Raw genomic sequence first — 22638 nt, 5'->3', positions numbered from 1 at the left:
AAAATTAAGGGGGGGATGGGGGATGGGCTGAATAGGTAAAGGGCATTAGGAATCTACTCCCGAAATCATTGTTGCACTATATGCTAATTAACTTGGGTGTAAATTAAAAAGTAAGTTAATTAGTGAATTAAAAAAATTAAAAAAGAAAAAGAAAGGGGAGGAGCCACCTGGGTGGCTCAGTCAGTTGAACATCTGACTTGTGATTTTGGCTCAGGTCATGATCTCAGAGTCCTGGGACCAAGCCCCACATGGGGCTCCACACTCAGCATGGAACCTGCTCAAGATTCTGTCTATTTCCCTCTGCCCCTCTCCCCTGCTTGCACTCTCTGAAATAAAATATAAAATAAAATTAAATTAAATTAATTAAATTAAGTTATTTATGTTAACAGAAATAATCATTGATTTTTTTTTTAACTTCTAAATAGGATTTTTTTAAGGTAGAGTAAATGTATGAGAAATTAGCAGTGTCATGTTTTATGTTTTCAGATATTGTTTATCAGTTTTAAAATCATTAATGTTTATGAAATTAAAATATTTTATAATATTTCAAAATATTTATCAGACTTCCATTTATTTACAAAGGTGGGAAATGAACTATAATCTCTTCACCTGTGTTTTTAGGAATACTCCTAAAATTTTTAAAGAAATCCACACCTGTTATAACAAATTCAGTCAATGCTGAAGGATAGAAACCGTGTCTTCCTCCTTAATTCCAGTCCCAGGGGTTTTCTTCCACAATTTATATATACCCGTAGACTCTTTAACATATATATAAGTATATATACATATGTATATCATATGCTTATGTAAATATATACATTTAGCTCTGCATACATCATTTTTAGTTAAAATTAGATCATATTTCTAATCAGATCATATTTTAATCTTATTCTGAAACATGTAACTTAATGTGCATATCTTTCCAAGTTAGTACATATAGAATTCATTCAGTTTATTGAATATTTTATTATAAGGTTATATTAGTTTATTCATTTGCATACTGATAGAGATTTAAATTCTTTTTTTTCTATTTTAGAGAAGTTTACTAAGCATTTTGAGATAGGTATTATCTTCTCTATTTTAGAGATGAAATTAAGACACAAGGAAGTTAGGTAACTTGGCCTAAATTGCACAGCAAGTAAGTAAGTAAGCTGGTGTTAGAATCCTGGCAATCCAGTTCAGAATCCAGTCTTAAATACTACATTATGTTACTCTTTTCTTTCTGCCTTAGTCTACCTACCGAATTGAGGGGGAAAAAAAATCAATGTATGAAATATATTTAATATGAAAACTCTCCTGAGGATAATTTAATATGCTACTTTAAGGATATTGGAAACCTAGGGTCACAGATTACACAGTTATAATTTGTGGTTGTTTCTAATATACAAGTAGAAGGTTTGAACCAGTGCTACTCAAATGTTAATTTACATAAAAATCTCTGGGAGTGGGGGAGCATCTTGTTAAAATGTACCTTCTGATTCAGTAATCTGGGGTGGGGCCTGAGCCTACATTTCTAGTAAGTTCCTGGTGACGCCAGTACTGCTGACCTGTTTGTGAGTAGCAAAACTTTAGGCAATTTATACAGACCTTTGGCAAATCTTATTGATTTTATTGAATCAGTTTTTACATCATTTTATTTATGGTACCTATTTTTATAAGTTATAAGTGTTAAATAGGTGGGGGTTTCTAGTTTCAATTCTATGTCTGTAGCATTTAACATTGCTGAAAAAAATAAATCGTGGTTTCTGTAGTATTAATGTACAATACTTAAATAACTATAATCAGATTTATTTTTGTACTAAATACAGCTTACACACCTTTGTCTCCATTTCCATTGTATCATTTTTAATGGAGGGAAACATTTATTTTCATTTTGAAGGCTATCGCTGTAGTTGAGCTGAAAGGTTGTTTTCTGACTATTATTTTCTCCTTTGATAATAGCATATTTTACACAATTACAAAAGTGAATACTTGTTCAGTGCTATGCGCCACACAATATATCAAGTGCTTAATTGGTATGATTTGACTTCATCATCATGACCTCCCTCATTTATTCATTCATCAGCTCTTCGAGCACCTGCTCTATTCCAGGAACTGTGCATGCAATGGTGAGCCAAATAAGCAGATTCTGCTCTCCCAGAGCCTAGTATATTGCAGGGTGCTATACAATAATCAGGCAATCACAGGAATGTGATGGTTGTGAAAGACAAGTTGTTAATTACCATGCTTGCTATTGTCTCTACTCTTGTCAACCGTCAGAATTCTACCTTAGCCCTCTAACCTTCTCCCACCTAGCTTCCTCCTCTACCCCACTGCAAGAATTCTTTCTCTTACAGCTGGATTCCTGAGCTGTTGTGATGCCAAATCGACCTAATGATTAGAGAGAGACTAAACTTTACAAGTAAAGATGAGCAATAGGTACAAGAAAAAAAAGAATACCTGAAGGGACACTGTTCACATTAATTGAAGGAGTAAATATCCTCAGCACTTTAAATGGGAGTTTGAGGTGACCCTCAGCAACTTAATTCAGTTATTTTAATGCTTCCATGTGCCCATCTTTGTGGTAAGAAGTGCAGGAAATCAGCAGATACCAAAATAGGGTGTAATTCTGTCCCTACTCTTAGAACCATTAGAATTGTTGATAAGAAGAGGTTGAAAGATTTAGAAGACAAGGCAAGAAAGACATTATTATTTTTTAAGTACCAACACGTATGACCATTAAGCAGTAAGCGCATTGTGGACTAATTGAGCATGCTCTTGGTGGGATGCTGTTTTGAAGAAGTATGTGATTCTCTTTTCTGATAGTAGTTCTGAGTTCTCTTTTGATAGAATTTTTTTCCTGATATTAATCAGATCTATAAATTTGATCTTCATGTATATAATACCACATTGTTGTGATTTCCAAAATGTTCTGTTATCCCTACTACGGTTATAATTTGGGGCTTCATTGTATTGTTTTGAAGATTATCATAAGAGATTTTAGTTCCTGAACACTACAAGTAGCTCTATGTAGTTGTATTTCTTTTAAAGGTAGAATCCGAAAAAAACTTTATAAATTTTATCTTGGAAATTAGTTTATTATTGTGTTTAATTTTAGGAAATGGTGCTCTTGCAGAACATTCTGAAAATGTGCATATTTCAGGAGTGTCAACTGGTAAGTCATTTTTTTGTAATGTTTAAATTTCATGCATGACTTATATGGTAAATATTGAAAGCCACCTGGTATCTTACAAAGTGATATTTGGCTATAAAAATTATTACTGCTTTTTGCAGCATGTAATAAGGAATGAAGTAACTGGAACATGGAGAAATTCTCATAAGATAAAGTTGATACTTGCATGCCCCTGGATTGATTATACTCTTCCATACAGACGGCATAATTATTTTTTCTTATAAACATTAAACCAAAAAAAAGTTAGCTCGACTTGCATTAGTATTTTCTTTCCACACAAAGTTACATGAAATGAAATTTATTAAAATGTAATTTTGAGTCTGTTTCTAGTATTAGAGCCTTAGAAAAGCATTTTTCTTTATTTTTTTGAGTTACTACTATGCATAAAATTGTTGTTCTTAAGTGCACAATTTATGTTCTTAAAAAGCAACCCAACAACATGTTTGTATCCGTGAAATTCAGAAACTTGTTGAAGCAAATGCACTTTCTCCCATTCATCTAAGCTTTTATAACTTAATAATTACATAAAGGTCTATTACTATTATAGTTTTCGTTCTTAACATCATTTCCACAGCCTTGTTTTCTTTTTTGCTGTGTCAACTATAATTACTTAGGAGAGCAAAATCTTTTATTGTTGCATTTAGTGAAATAGAATTTCTTACCATTGTATTAATTATATTATTATTTCCTTTTAGTCTTGATAAGTTTTATGTGGTTAAAAAAATTATACTTTGTGTATTTATCAATCTACTGATTGATTTCCTCATGTCATCTTGTCCTTTGGTTATTTTTTCCTCAGATGAAGTAAAACTGACAGTTTTCTCTTTGGTTTTATGTCTGATTTTATATTCGAAAACTTTAGTAGACTTAGGAGCTCTAAGAGTTAGTTTGCAGAGCCAAATGCATTGACAAGTGTGGTTTTCTGAAAAATGGAAGTGAGTGCCTTAGTTTGTTTCACTGTTCTCTTGTCTTTGAGTTCTGTATGATTTTCTACACATCAAGCAAAAGTAAACTTATTTAAAAAATAACTTCGATTTTGTCCCTTTTTCTATTTTGAATAGCTAATGAGAATTACGATTATTTTTCCAAAACATTGAGGACCATGTTAATCTGCCTGGGCTACCATAACAAAATACACAGACTGAATGGCCTATGTAACAGATATATTTATTTTTGCATAATTCCAGATGTTATAAGTTTAAGACCAAGGAGCTAGCAGGGTTAGTTTCTGGTGAGATCTCTCTTCCTAGCTTACAAATGGCCACCTTCTTGCTGTGTCCTCTCATGGCATTTCATCTGTGTTCAGAGAGGTCCCTAGTGTCTCTTCCTTTTCTTAGAAGGACCCTAAGTCCTATAGGATTACATCCCACCCTTATGGCCTCATTTAACTTCATTTTACCTCCTTAAAGGCTCTATTTCCAAATACAGACAAATTGTGCTTAAACAAATGAGTTTGACGGGGGACCCAATGCAGTCCATAACAAGGACTTCAAAGAATTTTTTTTTATGTAGGTTCTAGCTACTGATATTTATTGTATTTGAAATTAAAACTGAGAAATTATTTTAAAATGCATTAATTTACTTGCAAATAATAGTAATGAATCTATTGCATGTTTACATTAATAAAATAATTCTATAAAAAAATGAATTTTCAAGACAAACATCAGTAAGAATTTATAATTTTGCAGTCTTTCAAGAATAGCTTAAGGGAATATAGCTGGATTTTTAGATCTGTAGAAAAAGATCTGTAGAAAAGACTGCCTTCAGTCTTGTAGTATGTTATTTTGTTTGACATATATGAAGACAGTCCAGTCTCACACTGATGTGTAATTGGTAAAAGGAGGAGTATTTTTAACAGCCTTGTCAGATAATTGTGACAATATTCTTCTTTGCTATTATACCAAAATTCAACAATTTGTAGTTCAAAGGTAGTTTCAAGTGGAATCTGAAACCATTGTAGTGAACTTTTTATTCTCTATTACAGAAAAACCCAGTTGTCCTTTCTTGCCCTTGGGATGGGATTTTCTTTTACCATGCATTATTTTGTAATATGCAGTAGTAATTTACAAAATAATTGTTTTCTGAGTTTTGCAGATTCATATGGAGTATGAGAGCTATGGAAATTTCGACAGATTTAGTATTAGGCTCAGAATTTTGCTTCATTTCATCAAGATTAGATTCTACTTCATAATTTTTATGTTTGCTTGAAATTAGACTACGAAGCCACCAAGCTTTGATGTTTGTTGGACATCAAAATTACCGTTAAATAGATTCCTATTTGAAAAAAAAAATCAGCTTAAAAATTCAGCACTTAGAATATGTAGTTTTGCATATATTAATTTTGTTTATTTTCTTTTTATCTTGTTTATTTTCTACTTCTGTATTTCAGACGTATATTTAGAAATGTGTATTCGTTTGCTGGGGCTGTCATAACTAAGTACCATAAACTAGGTGACTTGATAGGTTTATTTTCTCACAAATCTGGAGGCTAAAATCTGAGATCAGTGTGTTGATAGAGTTGGTTTCTTCTGAGGCCTCTCTCTTTGGCTTGCAGGTGTCCATCTTCTCCATGGATCTTCACATGGTCTTTCCTCTGTGTATCTGTGTGCTAATCTCTTCTTATAAAGGCACCAGTCATAGTGGGGCCTGGGTGGCTCAGTCAGTTGAGCATCCGACTTCGGCTCAGGTCATGGTCTCACACTCTGTGAGTTCAAGCCCCGCATCGGGCTCTGTGCTGACAGCTCAGACCCTGGAGCCTGTTTCAGATTCTGTGTCTCCCTTTCTCTCTGACCCTCCCCCGTTCATGCTCTGTCTCTCTCAGTCTCAAAAATAAATAAATGTTAAAAAAAAATTTAAAAATAAATAAATAAATAAATAAATAAATAAATAAATAAAGGCACCAGTCATATTGGACCAGTCATGAGGGCCCACCCATATGACCTCATTTTAATTTAATTACCTCTTTAAAGATTCTATCTCCAAACCCAGTCACATTCTGAGGTACCAGAGGTTAGGACTTTAACATAGGAGTCTGGGGAGGGTGACACAATTCAGCCAATAGCAAAATGTGTATTTTAATGAAATGTTTATGCATCAAATTTATACATCAATAAAATGCTTAATTTCAGAGGTCAGTGAAACCTTATTAATGGTTTATTGTTTTTCCTGAAGGTTGTTCTTATAAAATCTTTCTTCTATGTAAAAAGAATAATATGAAATCTATTCCAGTTATCCCATTAAAAAAATAAATGGATGCTGTCTCAAAAGGTGCCCTCAGATACAGATTCACTGTGGTTTTGCTTTGGCCAGTGTGCAGCTATAGAAGATGTAATACTTGGTATAGTATAAGCTCTCTGACTTCTGTGCATCTCTAGGTGAAATGAGAGCTCCTTCAGCACTGGTCTAAATGGAGAACTAGCCTTCGGAAGAATCTCTAAATGTAGGACTTGCTTCCTCTTGAGACCAGCAAGCAGCAGAGGCGGCTTCTGCTTCATCCCTGCTCTCATATTACCTCTGCTACTCTCTTTGATGGTGCTCCGTGCTCTTGTCCAGTCTAGTTCTGTGCTTTTTGGAAATTGTACTGACAGTTTTAGAAATAATTTTAATTTGCCTACAGTTAGTGTTTCCACATAGTTAATTGTCCAAATCAGAACACTTTCAAAGTGAAAAGTAACACTATTTTTATTATTCTAGTACTACAGACAAAACCAGGACTGTCCAGGACTGTGCAGGATATAAGGTCACTCTGTGTGTGGGGCGCCTGGGTGGCTCAGTCTGTTAAGCATCCTACTCTTGATTTTGGCTCAGGTTATGATCTCATCGTTAGTGAGATCAAGCCCCATGTTGGGCTCTGGGCTGACAGTGTGGAGCCTGCTTGGGATTCTGTCTCCCTCTCTCTCTGCCCCCTCTTTCCCCTGCTTGCTCTCTCTTTCTCTCTCAAAATAAATAAACAGCTTTTTTAAAAGTCACCCTATGTGTAATGAATTAAGTTTCATTTAACATGTATTAAAGCTCCTGTGGACCTTGTGCCAAGAAGGGTGGGAATAAGAAATGAGTAAAACATTCTTATCTGAAGGAACTTATTTTAATGGAGGAAGTAGGTATGTGCAAAATGCACCTGTAATGTTGTCTTAATGTAGTATCCTATAGTGAATAATAAGCATATTAATTGAGAAAATGAGTTTATGAAAGACCTATTTACAATATGTAGTGAGTAGTAAATGACACTATTTTTCATATTTCATTATGAATAGCACTAAGTACTTAATTTTATTTTATTAATATGAATTTTGAGAATTCATATGAATTATAGGAATGATTAATTTCTGATTGACAGTGTATTTTTGGTTCTTAGGCTTCGGGATAATTTGTTTCTATTTCCAATAATTCTATTCATTTTTGTCTTCCCCCTCCTCAAATCTTTGCCCAGAGAGAGAAGTCTTTGTCCTTTTGCTGGTTCTTATAAGTATTGGCATAAGAAAACATAAATTATCAAAAAGTATATATCAGATGATTTTAAAATGGGGAAGCATTACTGGATAAAATTTTATTTTCTATACATGTTTTATTTAGAACTTTTCATGGTCCAAAATTTTAAATCTGCTTTCATATATACAATAGAGGAAGGAGAAAGACAAATGGTATTTTTGTAAATCTAATAATATGTGAAAATCATGAAATTATATCATATGAACTGTCAAATAATTTAATTGTATATGTTGATAGAGTAGAAATACTATTTCAGTGTTCTTTTTAAAAAATGTGTAAATCAAATGTCTCCTGTTCTCCTTTAAATGTCTAAATCTTTAAAACAGCTAACTTAACTGCTCATTTGCATAGAATGAGACATTTCTTAGGTGAGATTGATTAATAACAAGATCTTTACGTAAGTTAAACCAGTCTATTTGACTTTTTAAATTTATCTACTTTAAACTTTATGATCTGTGATATTTATTTCAATCAGAATAATTCTACAAATAATTTGGTTATGCCCTCCCTATTCTTAATTACTTCCAAATCAAGGTTTTTACTTGTTTTCATAAATTTTACTTACTCATTATGCAAGGTTCATCAAACATTTAGAAAAACATGGAAAAAGAGCAAGAAGATTTAAAAAGTCACCCATTAACTCTGCTTATTAGTATAATTAATAATAGTATTTTATTTCATCTGTCCTTTTTCTGTACATATATTAAAAATAATTGTATATGCATTTGAATTATAACTAATTTTGTCTCTTGCCCTTTCTGTTGAACATTTTATAGAATACATTTTTTCATAACCATTATTTTGATACCTGTATAAAATTCCCTTCAGTGGCTATGTTGTAATGTTCTTAAACATATCGGTGGATTGTTTCCAATGGTTTTTTCCTAGTCTGGGTCATGGTGCAAGCCTTTTTTTTTTTTCTAAGACTTTTTTTAGCATAGATTTCTAGAAGTGGGATTAGTGTATTAAAGGTCATAAATAATTTAATTTAGAAACTTTTTGACAGATTTCTTTCAAAAAGGACAATACCAGTTTACACAGCTGTCTGCAGTATATGAGAACACTTGTCTTGGGTGTGATCATGTTTTTCTCTTTAAACTTTTTTCTTATCGTATTTCTTTTAAAGTCCCAACCTTTTATTTTCCCCAGACTGTTCGGAAATGTAATTGTTTACTTCTCTTTTTGATTCATGGCTGAGAGTTGTGGCATTGCATAGAATGAGAGAATGAGATTGGCTTTCTTTTATAGTTAGGCAAAACTACCCTGAATTTTAAAGAAGATTTTCTGGTTGCTAATAGGAACAGATGTTGGATCTTGCTGCTTTCTCAAATAGAACGTTTTTACATATGAGGATTAACACATTATTCCCAAGTCACTAGTGATACAGCTTCTAAATGCCTACCTTATAACATCGGTAGCTGAGGTTAGCTTTGTCTTGAGTCTACTTTACATTTAACTTGGATTTTTTTTGTCTTGCATTTCTGGGAGCTGAGAAAGAGAATATCTACTTAGGAAATTTCTTTTTTAAGCCTTGTTCATATTAACTGAATTACCAGAGTATATAAAATAGACTTCAAATATTTTTTTTAACATTTTTAGAAAATTTTTATTTATTTTTTTAATTTATATCCAAGTTAGCATATAGTGCAACAGTAATTTCAGGAGTAGATTCCTTAATGCCCTTTACCCATTTAGCCCATCCCCCCTCCCACAACCCCTCCAGTAAGCCTCTGTTTGTTCTCTGTATTTAAGAGTCTGTTAATTTTTGTCCCCCTCCCTGTTTTTATATTATTTTTGCTTCCCTTCCCTTATCCTTATGTTCATCTGTTTTGTATCTTTAAGTCCTCATATAAGTGAACGACTTCAAATAGTTTTTAAGTATTGTCCTCCCTTTATTTCGTCAGAATTTTTATTCTATTAAAGTCATTACCTTTGTGTTTGTATATTTGCATTTTATAGTTTCTGTTATGGTATTCAGAGGCCTAGCATACTGCTGATCCTATAACCCTTTTAAAACAAATAATTAGTTGTGGCCTTTTTAATTAGGATATATTATTTTCTAAATTGCAGTTATTTTGCCTACAAATTAATTAGTAATATTTTGCATTAGTGTTAGAGCACTGTTGTAAAGTGACTTTTGTTTTTAGCTACCATTTTGGGCTTAAATACTGTAATGCAGTATTTTGAAGTTTCCCTGGAAGAACATCCTGTCTGATAACACTTTTATTATCCTAGAATTTTCAGATCTTCTGAAAGGAAATAAAGCCTAAACTCTAATTATTTGATAGCAGTTTATAATTATTTTTTTAAATATAGAGAAGTTGCATGAATAAAGCAGCAGGTGTAAGTGGTCTTTGTACCTTTCATTTGTGATTTTAATATTATTTTCAATTATTCAAGCAAATACTGGACTTCCTCCTAAACTTCCTAAAAAGAATTTCACCAGTTCTTTTGACCAGTATTGTATGGTGTGTCTTTTATCCATGTTTCAAATGGAGAAAAGAAATAAAGTTTATTATATTTTAGGTGATACTGAACCCATTAGGGTTTTTAGGATTTCAGAATATAAAAAAAATAGAACTTAATGTGAACCCAGGAAACCATCTTTCAAATGAATAAAGTGAGTCGAGAATACAAGACAGAGTTCATTTTTTAAAAAATAATGGACATGTTTTAAGATACTGTTAATTTTTAAAAGCATTGCCTGCCTTCAGAGTATTTATTCATGAAATGCTTTAGCTTCTGGAGTAGAGCATTCCTTGAAACTTTTAGAAAAGAAAGTAATGATAGTAATATAACTTTATGTATTGTACTTTTATATGTAGCATTACATAGTATATAATTAAATATTATTTATGATGTTTTATTATATAATATTTTGTGTGAAGCCTGTTTCTGTATTATGTAATAATATTTCATGTATTATCATGTCTTTATTGAACAATTGCATATTTATAGCAGATTATTACATAGAATAATTTTATATTATATTATCATAAGAAACAGTGTTAAAACAGTAAGCGTGGGCACCAGGACCATAGATAGAACAGGTGGTAATGTGACAGAAGTGTGTGACACTTTAGACGATGGAAGTGAAACTCAACCACTTGAGTGAGCGAGCCAGATCCTGTGAAGATGTAACACATTGCGTTCAAAGGTTTGATGTTTTCTCTACTACTCTGTAACTTTGAGAATAATTCTTTTCCTACTTGGAGAATAACTCTTCAAAGTGAGATAGCATGTGACTTATTTGTGATTTTGCTGAGGCATGAATTTGAATTAGAGGCACTGTGCAGCGGTTGTGCAAGAGCCAGTCACTTGGTGGATGAGCAGAATGGACTTGGGATTCCAGTTGACTAATAGCTCTGTAAAACGGGTGGTGCGATCTTAAACCGCAGTACTGGAAATACAGTATCCAGAACAAAGTAGGTGGTAGTTCTTCTTTCCTCCTCTCTTAAACACACTCCGGGTAGTATATTTATTGCTGGGTGTCACTCTTGACAAGACACTAAGACACTCCTGGAAAAAGATGTGAGTATATAAAAAGCCCTGTCAGAGCTGAGAGAGGTGGCTTAGAACATCACGAGCATCAAGGCCAATATGTGTTTGCTCGGGTGCTGATTTCTGCTCTGCTTCTTCTATTTTTCCAGCAAGAATCACAGTAAACTTCAAAATTAATGTTATTTCCCATTCAGGAAATAGAAGTAGCTTGCTTAGCATTTGACTCTTCTGTAGTACTTAAAATTGGGAAATGTAGGTACCATATCAGTAGTTTTTATGCCCATACAGGAGAAAATTGCCCTTTTATGCCCTTAAAAAAAGGTATAAAAGTTTGAGTCTTCTCCATTTACCTTATCTTACACTTTGCTAGCAAAATTCAGAATTATTCTTACTACTTAGAAATTTTAGGGTAAAGCTACTTGGATAGTTCTATTAAGGGTACTCTCCTTATCTTATTCATATTGTGCTATGACCATTTTGGAACTGGAAAAACTGTATGGTTTTTTTTTTTCCTATTTTTCCTCCTTTTTCCATATTTTGTGCCTCTTGACTTTTTAAAAAAATATATATATGTGTGTGTGTGTGTGTGTATATATATATATATATATATATATATATATATTTTTTTTTTTTTTTTTTTTTTTTTTTTTTTTTTTTACTGCGATGTTCCCTTGATCATTGTTTGTTCTGGACAACCTGCCTTGTTTAGAGCTGAAGACCACATGAAATATTTTGGTCCTCAAAAAACATATTTAAACTAACATGAATAAATATATTGCTGCACTCATTGTTATGTATCTACATTAATGAAAAGGAATATTCATTTAATTATAAGGATTCTACTATAATATTCTACTCATAGTAGAAATATTCTACTATAATATTCTACTTGTAGTAGAAATGTGTGATTTCTGGTAATAGGTTTGAAAATAATGAGAGTCCTGAGTGTAAGCGATAGATTGATACAAACTTTTCTGCCTGTACTGATTCTTACCTTTCAAATGACAGTTAAATCCTTCCCATCTTAAGCTAGTAAATATTGCTGTTAGGGTGCTAGTAATTGTTTCCATAAAAAAAGAGAAGTTTAGTTTTCTGACTTTCTGAAAACATTGGAATGAAGCGTGAAGTAATTCTAAGGGAATTCTACCCATGTCCAGTCTCTTTCTTCTTCCAGTTCTGTCCATCCTCAGTGTGTTGACTGTCCTGACATTTATGTTATGTGAGAGCTCAGCTCAGATACCAGGTATTCAAGGAATCTGCGCAACAAAAGGTCAAAGAAATCAAAACACGGATGGGCAACACACCCAGTCAAGTTGTAAGAAGAGAACTTTCAAACTAAAGTCATTTCTTCCTGACCATGGGCTCCTAACCATCGTCTTCTGGGGAGGTTGCAAGGGCTTAGCTGTGTCACATGGGACTGTCTGAAGAGGGACCCTCTTGTACTTCATTCATCTGCAGATTCTGACGCTCGCCTGGTACTTGCCTGATACTGGGCTCAGTGGCCCATAGACTTCCTACTCAACATGCTTGCTTCCCAAACTCTGACTGTCCAACATTAAGAATATTACCACCTTCCATTAGTCCCCCAGCCTTCCCTGCTTTTCCCCTTCTCTGTTCCTCTTTCCTTTGAAATGTCTCCTTCAGCCTTCATCACATCCTCTTACTGCTGTTTTATCCCATGCCCTAAACATCTTACCTATAATTAACCCCTACATGTATATTTTTCTTATTATAAAAGGTAGGTCCTAGAATAGAGTTTATAAAGTCTTAATTCCAAAGAGACTTAGAAGCAGATTAGTCCTGCCTGCAGTCACTACATAGATTTGTACTAAATAGGAATCCATCTTTAGGTGCTTTAAAACCTTTTCTGTCTGCTAGTACAGGACCAAAGTTCTTTTTTCCAAAATAGACTACTTTTATCTTTACTAGAATTCTGTTGAGGCAGCTCCCTCCACCTCCTTGATAATTATTTCAAGTATCATAGGAAGCTCTAGGGCAGGTGTGTGTCTTAGTGGTTAAGAGTGTGTCCCTCGAAGCCTGTTGCCTAGGTTCAAACCCCAGTTGTGACACTTACTAGCTTTTTTGTGATCTTGGGAAAATTAATTTCTCTCTGCCCCCATTGTGTTCTTTTCTGTTAAATAGGGATAATAATACTAAGAGTTAAAGAATACTAGGAATTAAATACTAAGAATTAAAAGGAAGTACCCGACAGGCAGTAACATTATCATTAGTCATGTGATCCACAGGCCTGACCACACACTCCTCATTTTGATTGTATTTACAGGCCTTCAACTCATGAACCATAAACTTCTGACTTGCAGCAGGAATCTCATCTTCAGCCTTGTGCACCATAATTAACCTTTAAGTTTCAAACTGCTGCCCTTCTCCTAAATTAACTGGACCAGCAGGTATCTGGTTTGCATGCTAATCATCTATCTACATATCCTAATTTTCCATGTCCTGGTGCCTTGTACTGCTTTTGCACTGGCACACTCGTTTCCACGTACCCTGTGATTCCCTCGTCAGCTTTCCGGATCATTCTTTTCTCTCATCCCATGCGCCCATTTAGTAGTCACCATTTGCTTACCACTTTTCTTATTTTGGAGATGGCATTTTTTCTTAAGTACATCTGTTTCCATTGGAATTAAATTCTTCTCAGTAGTGTTTTCAACATTTGGCATTGCTTTTGTATTATCAGACATAATGGAGCTAATCTTTATAAAATACTGTACTCTGAAAATGAGACAGCCAAATGATAGTGACCACCATTGACTATAAATGCTGTCTTTTGCTTATAAACAGAGTGAACCTGCTCTTGTTAGATAATGAAACTTCTGTAAAGTGAAATTTTACAGGTTGGAGGATTTGCTTCTTAGCTGATTTCTATGCTTCACCAGTTTCTTTATTTGCATCACATCACTTCTTTTCATAGTAGCCTACCTTGGCTTGACTAGCGTCTACAGAATTGAGTCATTAAATTTTTCTAATTTGGAATGTGCTCTTTCATTACTCTGGCTCTGCCTACTTCTGTTCTGTGAAGGAAATGCTGTGTTAATAGTCAAGTAAGCCCTCCCTGTTTTATACTTATGTAATGCAGGTTTTTTGTATGTGTGGGTCTTTGCGTCTGTTTAGTAACACTATGTCCTCATGATACATTGTGTGAAATTACTTTAAAATGTATTATATCACTTAGGACTACGTATGTTGTTTTGTATGTTCTCCTGGCTGTTTTTATGTTTCTTGGATTATGAATAAGCATATCTCATTATTGCAACACTGCAGTTTCCATGAAACCATGAATTCTCCTCATGCTCTTTTGTGCCTTTCATATGTATTTTATCTACTTTGGTGGTCAGTGAGCACAGTTGATTTTTATTTGCTTTTCGGTTTTGTGATTTATTAAAACCAAAGGCACAAAGATTCCATGTCGCTTTTAGTCTCTACTTATTGTCCTAAAATGTCAACCTTTTTCAGTTTTGAAAAGAAACCCAGCTCTTCATCTGTAGAACAGGAAATTGTAGTTTTCATTTTCTTTTACAGGTAGTTCAGCTCTAATCATAAATTTCCTTGCCTGCTTCTTTTCTCCTCAGGCTTTAAAACCATGAAATCTCAAGTTGAAGGGCAGTTTATTTGACATTATTTTGAAATCATCCTATCCTCTCCTCTGCCATGTGTCCTGTAAAATAGAGGTTGTTTGAATACTTCCTATTTAAAGATGATAGCTATAGTACATTAATCTAGCTTAAAAACCATAATTCTTTGCTTTTCTTTGAGATTATTGGAATAGTATCAGGTTAAACATGAAGAAATCTTGAGTATTTTCTCAGTTTTGTCATTTTCTAAACTATACAGTAAGATCTTTGGATTTTAAGCCTGAAAACTAATATCAAAATCTTATTGAGAACTCCCATCAGAGAATCTCTGCCTATTCATTCCCTAATTTTCCCTTTCTTATTTGATAAGCAGTCAGATAACCTCTTCACTACATAATCTTATGGAGAAGATGCTGTCCAAGTTGAAAGCTGCCATCCTTTGAATGAACATTTGGGACCTCTTTAACTTGGGAGTTTCTGTTTCCAAATTTATCAAGAGTAGAGAGAATGGATTATCATCATCCAAAATTCTTGAGTGCTTCTTTATATCTAAAAATACCGACCAGAGTAAATTAGATACACATGTTTTTTGTGGATGTTTATATTCTAAGAGAGTTGATACTGGTTATTAAGAGATCAATTAAGGAAGCAAAATGAACAGACTAAAACATAGTCATTTCTGCCATAATGCTACATATGTGTTCTTAGAAAATCTCACATTCTTTAAAATTAAACATTAAACTAACAGGGCATGTGACAGAAGTAGTGTTGATACAGATCACTTACAGCTTTGTAGCTTTGCAAAGTATAGCCCTGATGAAATATCAATCCAAATGCTAACACAGTCAAATACCCCTGGCATTTATACCTAGAATCAGTCCAGACTTTGCAGTCATATCCTTTAGGCTTCCTACTTACTCCTTGAAGACATTTTCTTCTAATGGAGAACAACTTCATCAATAATAAGAATATAATTCAGAAATACCCTTCATTAAAATGTTTTGTTTCCGTAGCAGGAAAATGTCTTCATGTCCCCATTTGTACGAGCAACCTCCCAAGATAGATTAAAATAGAGGAAAGTCAAGCAGTTCTTTAAGCTTGTAAAGTAACCACTTGGCAATAAAGGAAAGCCATTCTATAGAGTGTTTATATTTTTTCTTAAACTGTGAAAAACTCCTGCTTCTGATTACTTCAGATCATTAACATGCTAGAAATAAAATCTGTCACAACTTTGCATTATACTCACGAGATTCTTCTATCTACTAGTTACGTATAAACTATTTCTCACTGAAGAATCGGTCAGATTGGGGCTAAAATAATTATGATAAGCAGTACAGAATGAATGGGTAGAATAAACATGGGTAAAAGAAGGTCAGGTTTGGTATATCCCAAATTGGGAATGTAGTCAAAATCTGGAAAGATGAGCTTCAGACTAGCAGAAATATGTAAGCAGTGTGGTTCAAAACAAAATTAATTTCCTAAAGCATTATTTTGTGGGTATGTATCCTAACCTCATCCTTACCCTGGCTTCTGCCCATGTTAGATAACCAGTTAATTGCGGCATAATTTCTCATTCTTTCTAGAGCATAATGGTGCCAGTACATACTAAATGAATAATCTGTGTCTCTTTCCCACATAGTCTGAACACAGCCTTAGTAGCCATCTCAATACAGCATTCCAAGGCATTACTACCAACCAGTCTGACTTGGTAGATCATGTGCTGTTATTTATTGACAATTCACTGCAATCCAAGCACTGTGCTAAGTCCTTTACCATAATAGTTATATTTAGCCTTTGTAGCATTCTAGATGGTAGTAGTGTTTAAATCCCCATTTATAAGTGAGAGGATGGAGGCTTAAGTATTATGAAATTGATTTGTAACAATAGGTCACCCCAAATCTTTTAATATAAGGATATAAAATTAACAACATTAATATAAATAAATTTAAGAAAAAATGATATTACAGTTGATGGTAGGTACTTGAGCTGAAGGGTTACGATGAATTAGAAATGGGAAATCATTAGAAGACCCTGAAATAATGAAAAAAATTGAGGACTCACAGGAAGTCAGTTGGAAGATTGGGGTGGATGTTGGGAGATAAAGCAGGCCTAAGAGGTGATAAAGGCATTCTCAGAGTTTGACTTGGAAATCTCTAGTTTTAGTCACTATTAGGCCTGACTTACTTCGTATGCTTGGAAATCCTTGAAGTCACCTGTAATACTAAAGTAAATTTCCTTTCTATTTGAATTAGATGAAGTGACTATTCCTTTAACCAGTTGATGCCTAAGAATAAAGATTAAGAATATAGGATAGAAAGAAAGATTTGTGAAATATACCATCCTGATCATGTTGAATTTGATGTTGGAATGTCCAGCGGGCATTTGACTAATGCAGAATCTCTGCATTAGAGATTTTAAACCCATGAACTGTAGATAATAGCTGAAATTGTACGATGGAATGGGACCCTTCCCTAGAGAGTGAGGAGAGCAGAAGGCTTGGAATGAACTACAAACACCAGCATTCCAGGAGCTGGCTGAAGAAGGAGGCCCTGGACTAGAGAGCTAACAGAACAGTCAGAGGGAGGCGGAGAGCCAGAGAGGCTGTGTCAGCAAGTCAAGGTAGTAGTGTATCAAGAAGAAACAAACCACTATCATATACTCCAGAGAGATCAAGGAGGATGGGAATTGAGCATCCCTTCAGTACGGCACTGATGTCTGTGATGGTTTTGCCAGCTGGCAAGATTTTCATGGAATTCAAATTGGAATCAGATTTCAGTAGGTCAAAGAGAAATTAAAAAGTCAGAAAATACGGAAAAATGTATGAGTTCATCCTGATGAGCCATCAGAAGGGTAGTGGAAATAAATCATCATGATGGGATATGGGGGTGGGCATGAGTTAGTGCTGAAATAGACCTTAGAGATATTCAAATAGCAACTTCTTATTTTAACACATAAAGAAATCAAGACCCAAAGAAGTTAAGTAGTTTACAGCATGACAAAGCCAGTAAATGGCAGGTAGAACAGATAGCATCTAGGTCTCATGAATCCAAATCTACCCAGATATATATGTAAATTCCTAGCCCAAAAGGGACAGAAAACTTTTTTAGTGGTTTCTAATGTTAATCTTACTGTTTTAACATTTGAATTTACTCTTTCTTAGAGAAAGGTATGTGTTATGGCTGTTCTAGATTATATTTATCTATATGCCCAACGTACTGTACATGCAAAAAATGTGTTGATAAAAAACCACCAGCTGGATCTGAAACAAAATGCCAAACTCAGTCATGTTGCAAATGTGCAAAATTAAATCAAAATATGTATTCATAACCAATTAAGGGAGAAACATGATACTACAGTTTTGTTTTTAAAGTACTTATTGAATTAGAAATGTAAAATACTGAATCTCAAAATAACCGTTCTTATGGGTGGTGTGTCTTATCTTCGGGCAGTCGTATGAAAATGAAGTATTTTTGAGCATCCATATCAGAACATAACATACTTAGTTTTTGGTATAAGAGCACCACCTATGGGTGTCTCAGTTATTCAGGGGGGAGAAATTTAAAACCAAAACCTAATAAAATTCCAGCTTTTCACCAATAACTGGTCCATCCACTTATATAAAGGCTAACAATTGTCTACGTTGCCATAAATTCTCCCTACCTGGTTTTTGCTTTGGCATACTACTCCAAAATGCTTTGGCAAGAGATAATGAAGAAAGAAAAAGTTCTTATAAATGACTTTGGATGTCTTTCTTTAATTATTGTGATAACTCATTAGAGCAAAGTTAAAAGCAAAACTCTGACTTCATGTTCAGTAAGCTCACATGCGGATAAATTTAATCATTTTCTAGAGTATCATTCATCAAAATTTTTAAAAAATTTATAAGGGAAATTTTACTCAATGAAATTTAACAAAAAATATTGGAAGCTTTGACTATGAATGGGCAATAAGATGTGTACTAGGCTCTTGATATATCCTTGTATTCTATGCTGTGAAGGTTTTTTTTTTTTTTAAGTGATTAAAAACAAGATCCTTTTGGTGCAGTGTTCCCTAATTCCAGGGTAGACCCATTTTAGGCATGAACATTTTTTTCTTCACTAAAGTACATTTTTAAAACCTAGATTTTTCTTCAGAGATTGGGTTATTCTATAGAAATAAGGATTGAGTCTTTAAGCAATATAGCTTGCTTTATTTTGATCATTATAGATAAATTTTTTTTAATTGCATAATATACTTCTTGGCATTCTAACTTAAGTTGAATGGATATAACCTCTGCTATCAAAAAAATGACCATTTTTACAAATTATAATTGTAATAGGGATTCTTGCCTATCTACAAATTGGGTTAACTAATTTTTAAAAACAGCAGAACTCAAAAACGCATGAAAGTTCAGGCCACCTATTACACCAGGCACTTTGCTTACAAAGATTCATTTATTCGCTCAACAACTCTTTTAGCTACGAATGACCACTAATTAGTATGAAAGGACAGTCCTCTCTTACCTTTTGGAAGATAGGCAGTACTATGCATATTCTGAGCTGTCGTGGTTTTTTAGTTCAGCACGTACTTTATTCTGAAAATTGCGTCCATTACTTCTAATAACTGTGTGTACCTCTGGCCGCTGCTCTCCTCACTTCTGATTTGCGACTTCTTATCTGATTTTAAAAATCAGATAATCTAATATATTGAAATTACATCAAATAAGAGGTTTTAGAGTTTTAAATCTTACTGAAAGCTTAAACATTCATCATGTATTTTTTGTAGCCCAGTGGCTATTTTTTAAATTGAGGGAGAATAAATTGTCACATTATCTGCTGACTTCTGGATAGGTAAAATGTGCACTGTGTCACTGTGAGAGTTCAAGATAATGCAAGAACAAACCAGGAAAGTGTTGGTAGTAGTTTGACTTTATTCTGTATTTCTTCACGATACTCAGATCTGATCACATACTGATATTTTAATCACTATTTCAAGCCTTTATTTTTCACATAATTTAGGAATCATTTATCACCCTGTAATAAAATTTAGAAATATTCATAGAATAAATTGAAGACTTCCTTTGCAGTAATTTTGAAGTATACTCTTTTGCTGTCTTTATCCAGTCATCCACTAACTTCTTAATGACCCAGGATCTTACTGTTGTGTTTATATGTGCTTCCCCTTAATTATTTTGTCCAGAAGACTATTTATATACATACATATGTATATAATAGTTTTTTAATTTAAAGTATCCAGAAAATAAAATGGTACTTTTAAGGATCTAAACACAGTAGTTTGGCAAACATTGAACTTTAATAGGTGGTTTATAAGAAAGAAAATGAATTTAAAAGGTGAGTTTTGAAAAAAGATAGATGGATCACTTGATCAGAATCCATGGCTAAAGCTCGTAATCCTGACTCTTAAACTGTTATTCAGAGATCTAATTTGAAAACTTCCATGCCTCCCCAAAATGTGTACTTAATTAGCATAAGATCCTTTGACTAAGGGGAAGAAAATATCTTATTAGAATAATAAAAACTCTTTAAGGTTGATAATACCATATTTTATTGTATATAATTTGATCTCTAAAGTGTTGTGGGTTTTTTTGTTTTCTAAATAAAGACTGATTTACTTAGTGCTCTGTTTTAAAGTATAATAATTAGCTAAGATTGCTTTGGCTTCTTACAGCTTGTGGAGAGACTCCAGAACAAATTCGAGCACCAAGTGGTATAATCACAAGCCCAGGCTGGCCTTCTGAATATCCTGCCAAGATCAACTGCAGCTGGTTCATAAGGGCAAACCCAGGGGAAATCATTACTATAAGGTAATGCCGATACCTTTCTGTATTATGTATAATCTTTTATTATGTATATATATTTATATATATATAATATAAACATATATATGTTTAATATATAATATTTTATTATAAATATAAATATTACTGTATGTTCTATATAATATAAACATATATATGTTTAATATATAATATTTTATTATAAATATAATATTTTATAGAATATAAATTCAGGTTCCAAGTATCATCCCTCAGCATGCAGTTATATTAAAAGACAATTTTCTAAAAATGTAATAAACTGTAGTTACCAGTACCATATTAAGAGTAGGAGTAATGGCCCATTCTTCCTGTACTGTATGGGTATATGTTTTGAATGTTTTCTGATGGTGGTAGTGGATTTCCACTGAGCCATCCATATTCTTGTAGGTCATTTTGTAACAAAAGGTACACACATTTGAGAAGTAGCTTATTAGGGTCAAGAGTGTAACCTTTAGCTATGGGACAAATAAACAAAACTCACTAATCCACTTGGACACCTAGCCCATAACCTTAGTCTCATTAGTAGAATCCTCTATCTTAATAAGCTAAAACATGACTGTAGTGTTTATCTGTATACATGTACATATATAAAACTTGAAACAGGCTGATAATGGATAAACGTTGTATCTAGGAAAATCTCCTTTTTTGTAACGTTGAAACAAAAGAACTTCTGTTAAGAATATAAAATGAAAGATACTCCTAGAAGAAACATAAGTTTAAGTTTCTAAGAATAAATATAAATAAGGAAGATTAAGATTCACTTTAATAACATTTAAAATTGCAGAGAAAAACCTTGAGGATAAGATACTAAAGAGAAAATATTCAGTGGAACTAGATAATGCTTGCTTAAGGAAGTTATATCAAGGCTATTAAAAAAAAAATGCCTGAAGAGGAGAAAAAGAAAAAAAATAGTGTGCTTAAAGAACTGTGGTTGGAAATGAAACACAAATAAGAAAGTCACGCCCACCACGGAGGCAGTGTCTGCAACAGCACAAAGGCCAGCATCCGCGTCTTCAACATTGTTTCATTAGGAACATTTTTATAGGCAAGAGTATGGAATTTTAGATTTAGAAGAGACCTTACACATCAGACTCAAATCCCTTCTTTACATTTTTTACAAATAAGATTGTAAATTTAGCCTACTTTTGTGGGGGTTTTTGAAGTATAACTAACATACAATGGTATATTCGTTTCAGGTGTACAACATCCTGATTCAACAGTTCTCTACATTATTCAGTGCTGACCATGATAAAGTAGTCACCATCTGTCACCGTACAATGTTATTATAATATATTGACTACGTTCCCCACACTCTATTTTTCATCTCGGCGACTGACTTATTTTATAATGGGAAGTTTGTACCTCTTCATCCCCTTTATGTTTCATCCAGCTTCCTTTTCTATATCCACTAACTAATGAGACACCCACTGTCTCTTGAGAAACACAACTGTGTCCTATCCCCCTTTGTCTGTGGAAGCCGTAAAACAGGGGCCATCTGGTTTGCTTTCCATCTGGTCCCTTCTGCCCCAGGCCAACATCTTCTGGAACACCAGAGCTGAGCTTCTCTGGAAACCGTTCTGCTCTGTGAGAAGGGTGAATGTCTTGCTGGATGGATTGATAAGATGTGCTACTAAGGTTATCCTTCTGCAGCACTGCCCGAGCTGGAACCCAGACGATACACCTATTTTCTATTACTTATAATGTGTTTACAAAGTAGCATTTTTACCATAGGAATTCCAAGTATAAGATTTCTTTCCACATAAAACTAGAGTTTTGGGAAATTTTTATCTTTTAACCTAAAAGTCCAACCCCAAAATTAAATTTGCCACCTACCAGCTCAGTTCCATAAAACTTGGCAATTCTTGCCAGCACAGAGGAGGCTGCATGGAACACTGCCACTTGGTTCTTTTATTATTATTATTATTTGAGAGACACAGAGAGAGCTTGAGCAAGCAATGGAGAGGAGCAGAGGAAGAGAGAGAGAGAATCTCAAGCTGACTCCACGCTTAGTGTGGAACTCAACACAGGGCTCAATTTCATGACCCTGGGACCATGGCCCAGGCCAAAAC

General features: G+C 33.8%; 1 protein-coding gene across 2 annotated transcripts in view; it reads left to right on the top strand.

The window, feature by feature from the left end:
* Positions 1 to 22638, top strand: part of LRP12 (LDL receptor related protein 12) — a 75298-nt gene that overhangs the window by 32992 nt on the left and 19668 nt on the right. Inside the window, exons 2-3 of one of the 2 annotated variants that reach the window (XM_042923604.1) lie at positions 3098 to 3154; positions 20422 to 20557. In XM_042923604.1, coding sequence (XP_042779538.1) covers positions 3098 to 3154; positions 20422 to 20557 — 193 coding nt within the window. The remainder of the gene's footprint in view (positions 1 to 3097; positions 3155 to 20421; positions 20558 to 22638) is intronic. The other variant, XM_042923605.1, reaches the window with a different exon arrangement.

The sequence above is a fragment of the Panthera leo genome, chromosome F2 (assembly GCF_018350215.1).
Source record: "Panthera leo isolate Ple1 chromosome F2, P.leo_Ple1_pat1.1, whole genome shotgun sequence".
NCBI lineage: Eukaryota > Metazoa > Chordata > Mammalia > Carnivora > Felidae > Panthera > Panthera leo.
The sequence above is the reverse complement of the archived record's forward strand: the minus strand, read 5'-3'. Positions and strand labels throughout refer to the sequence as shown.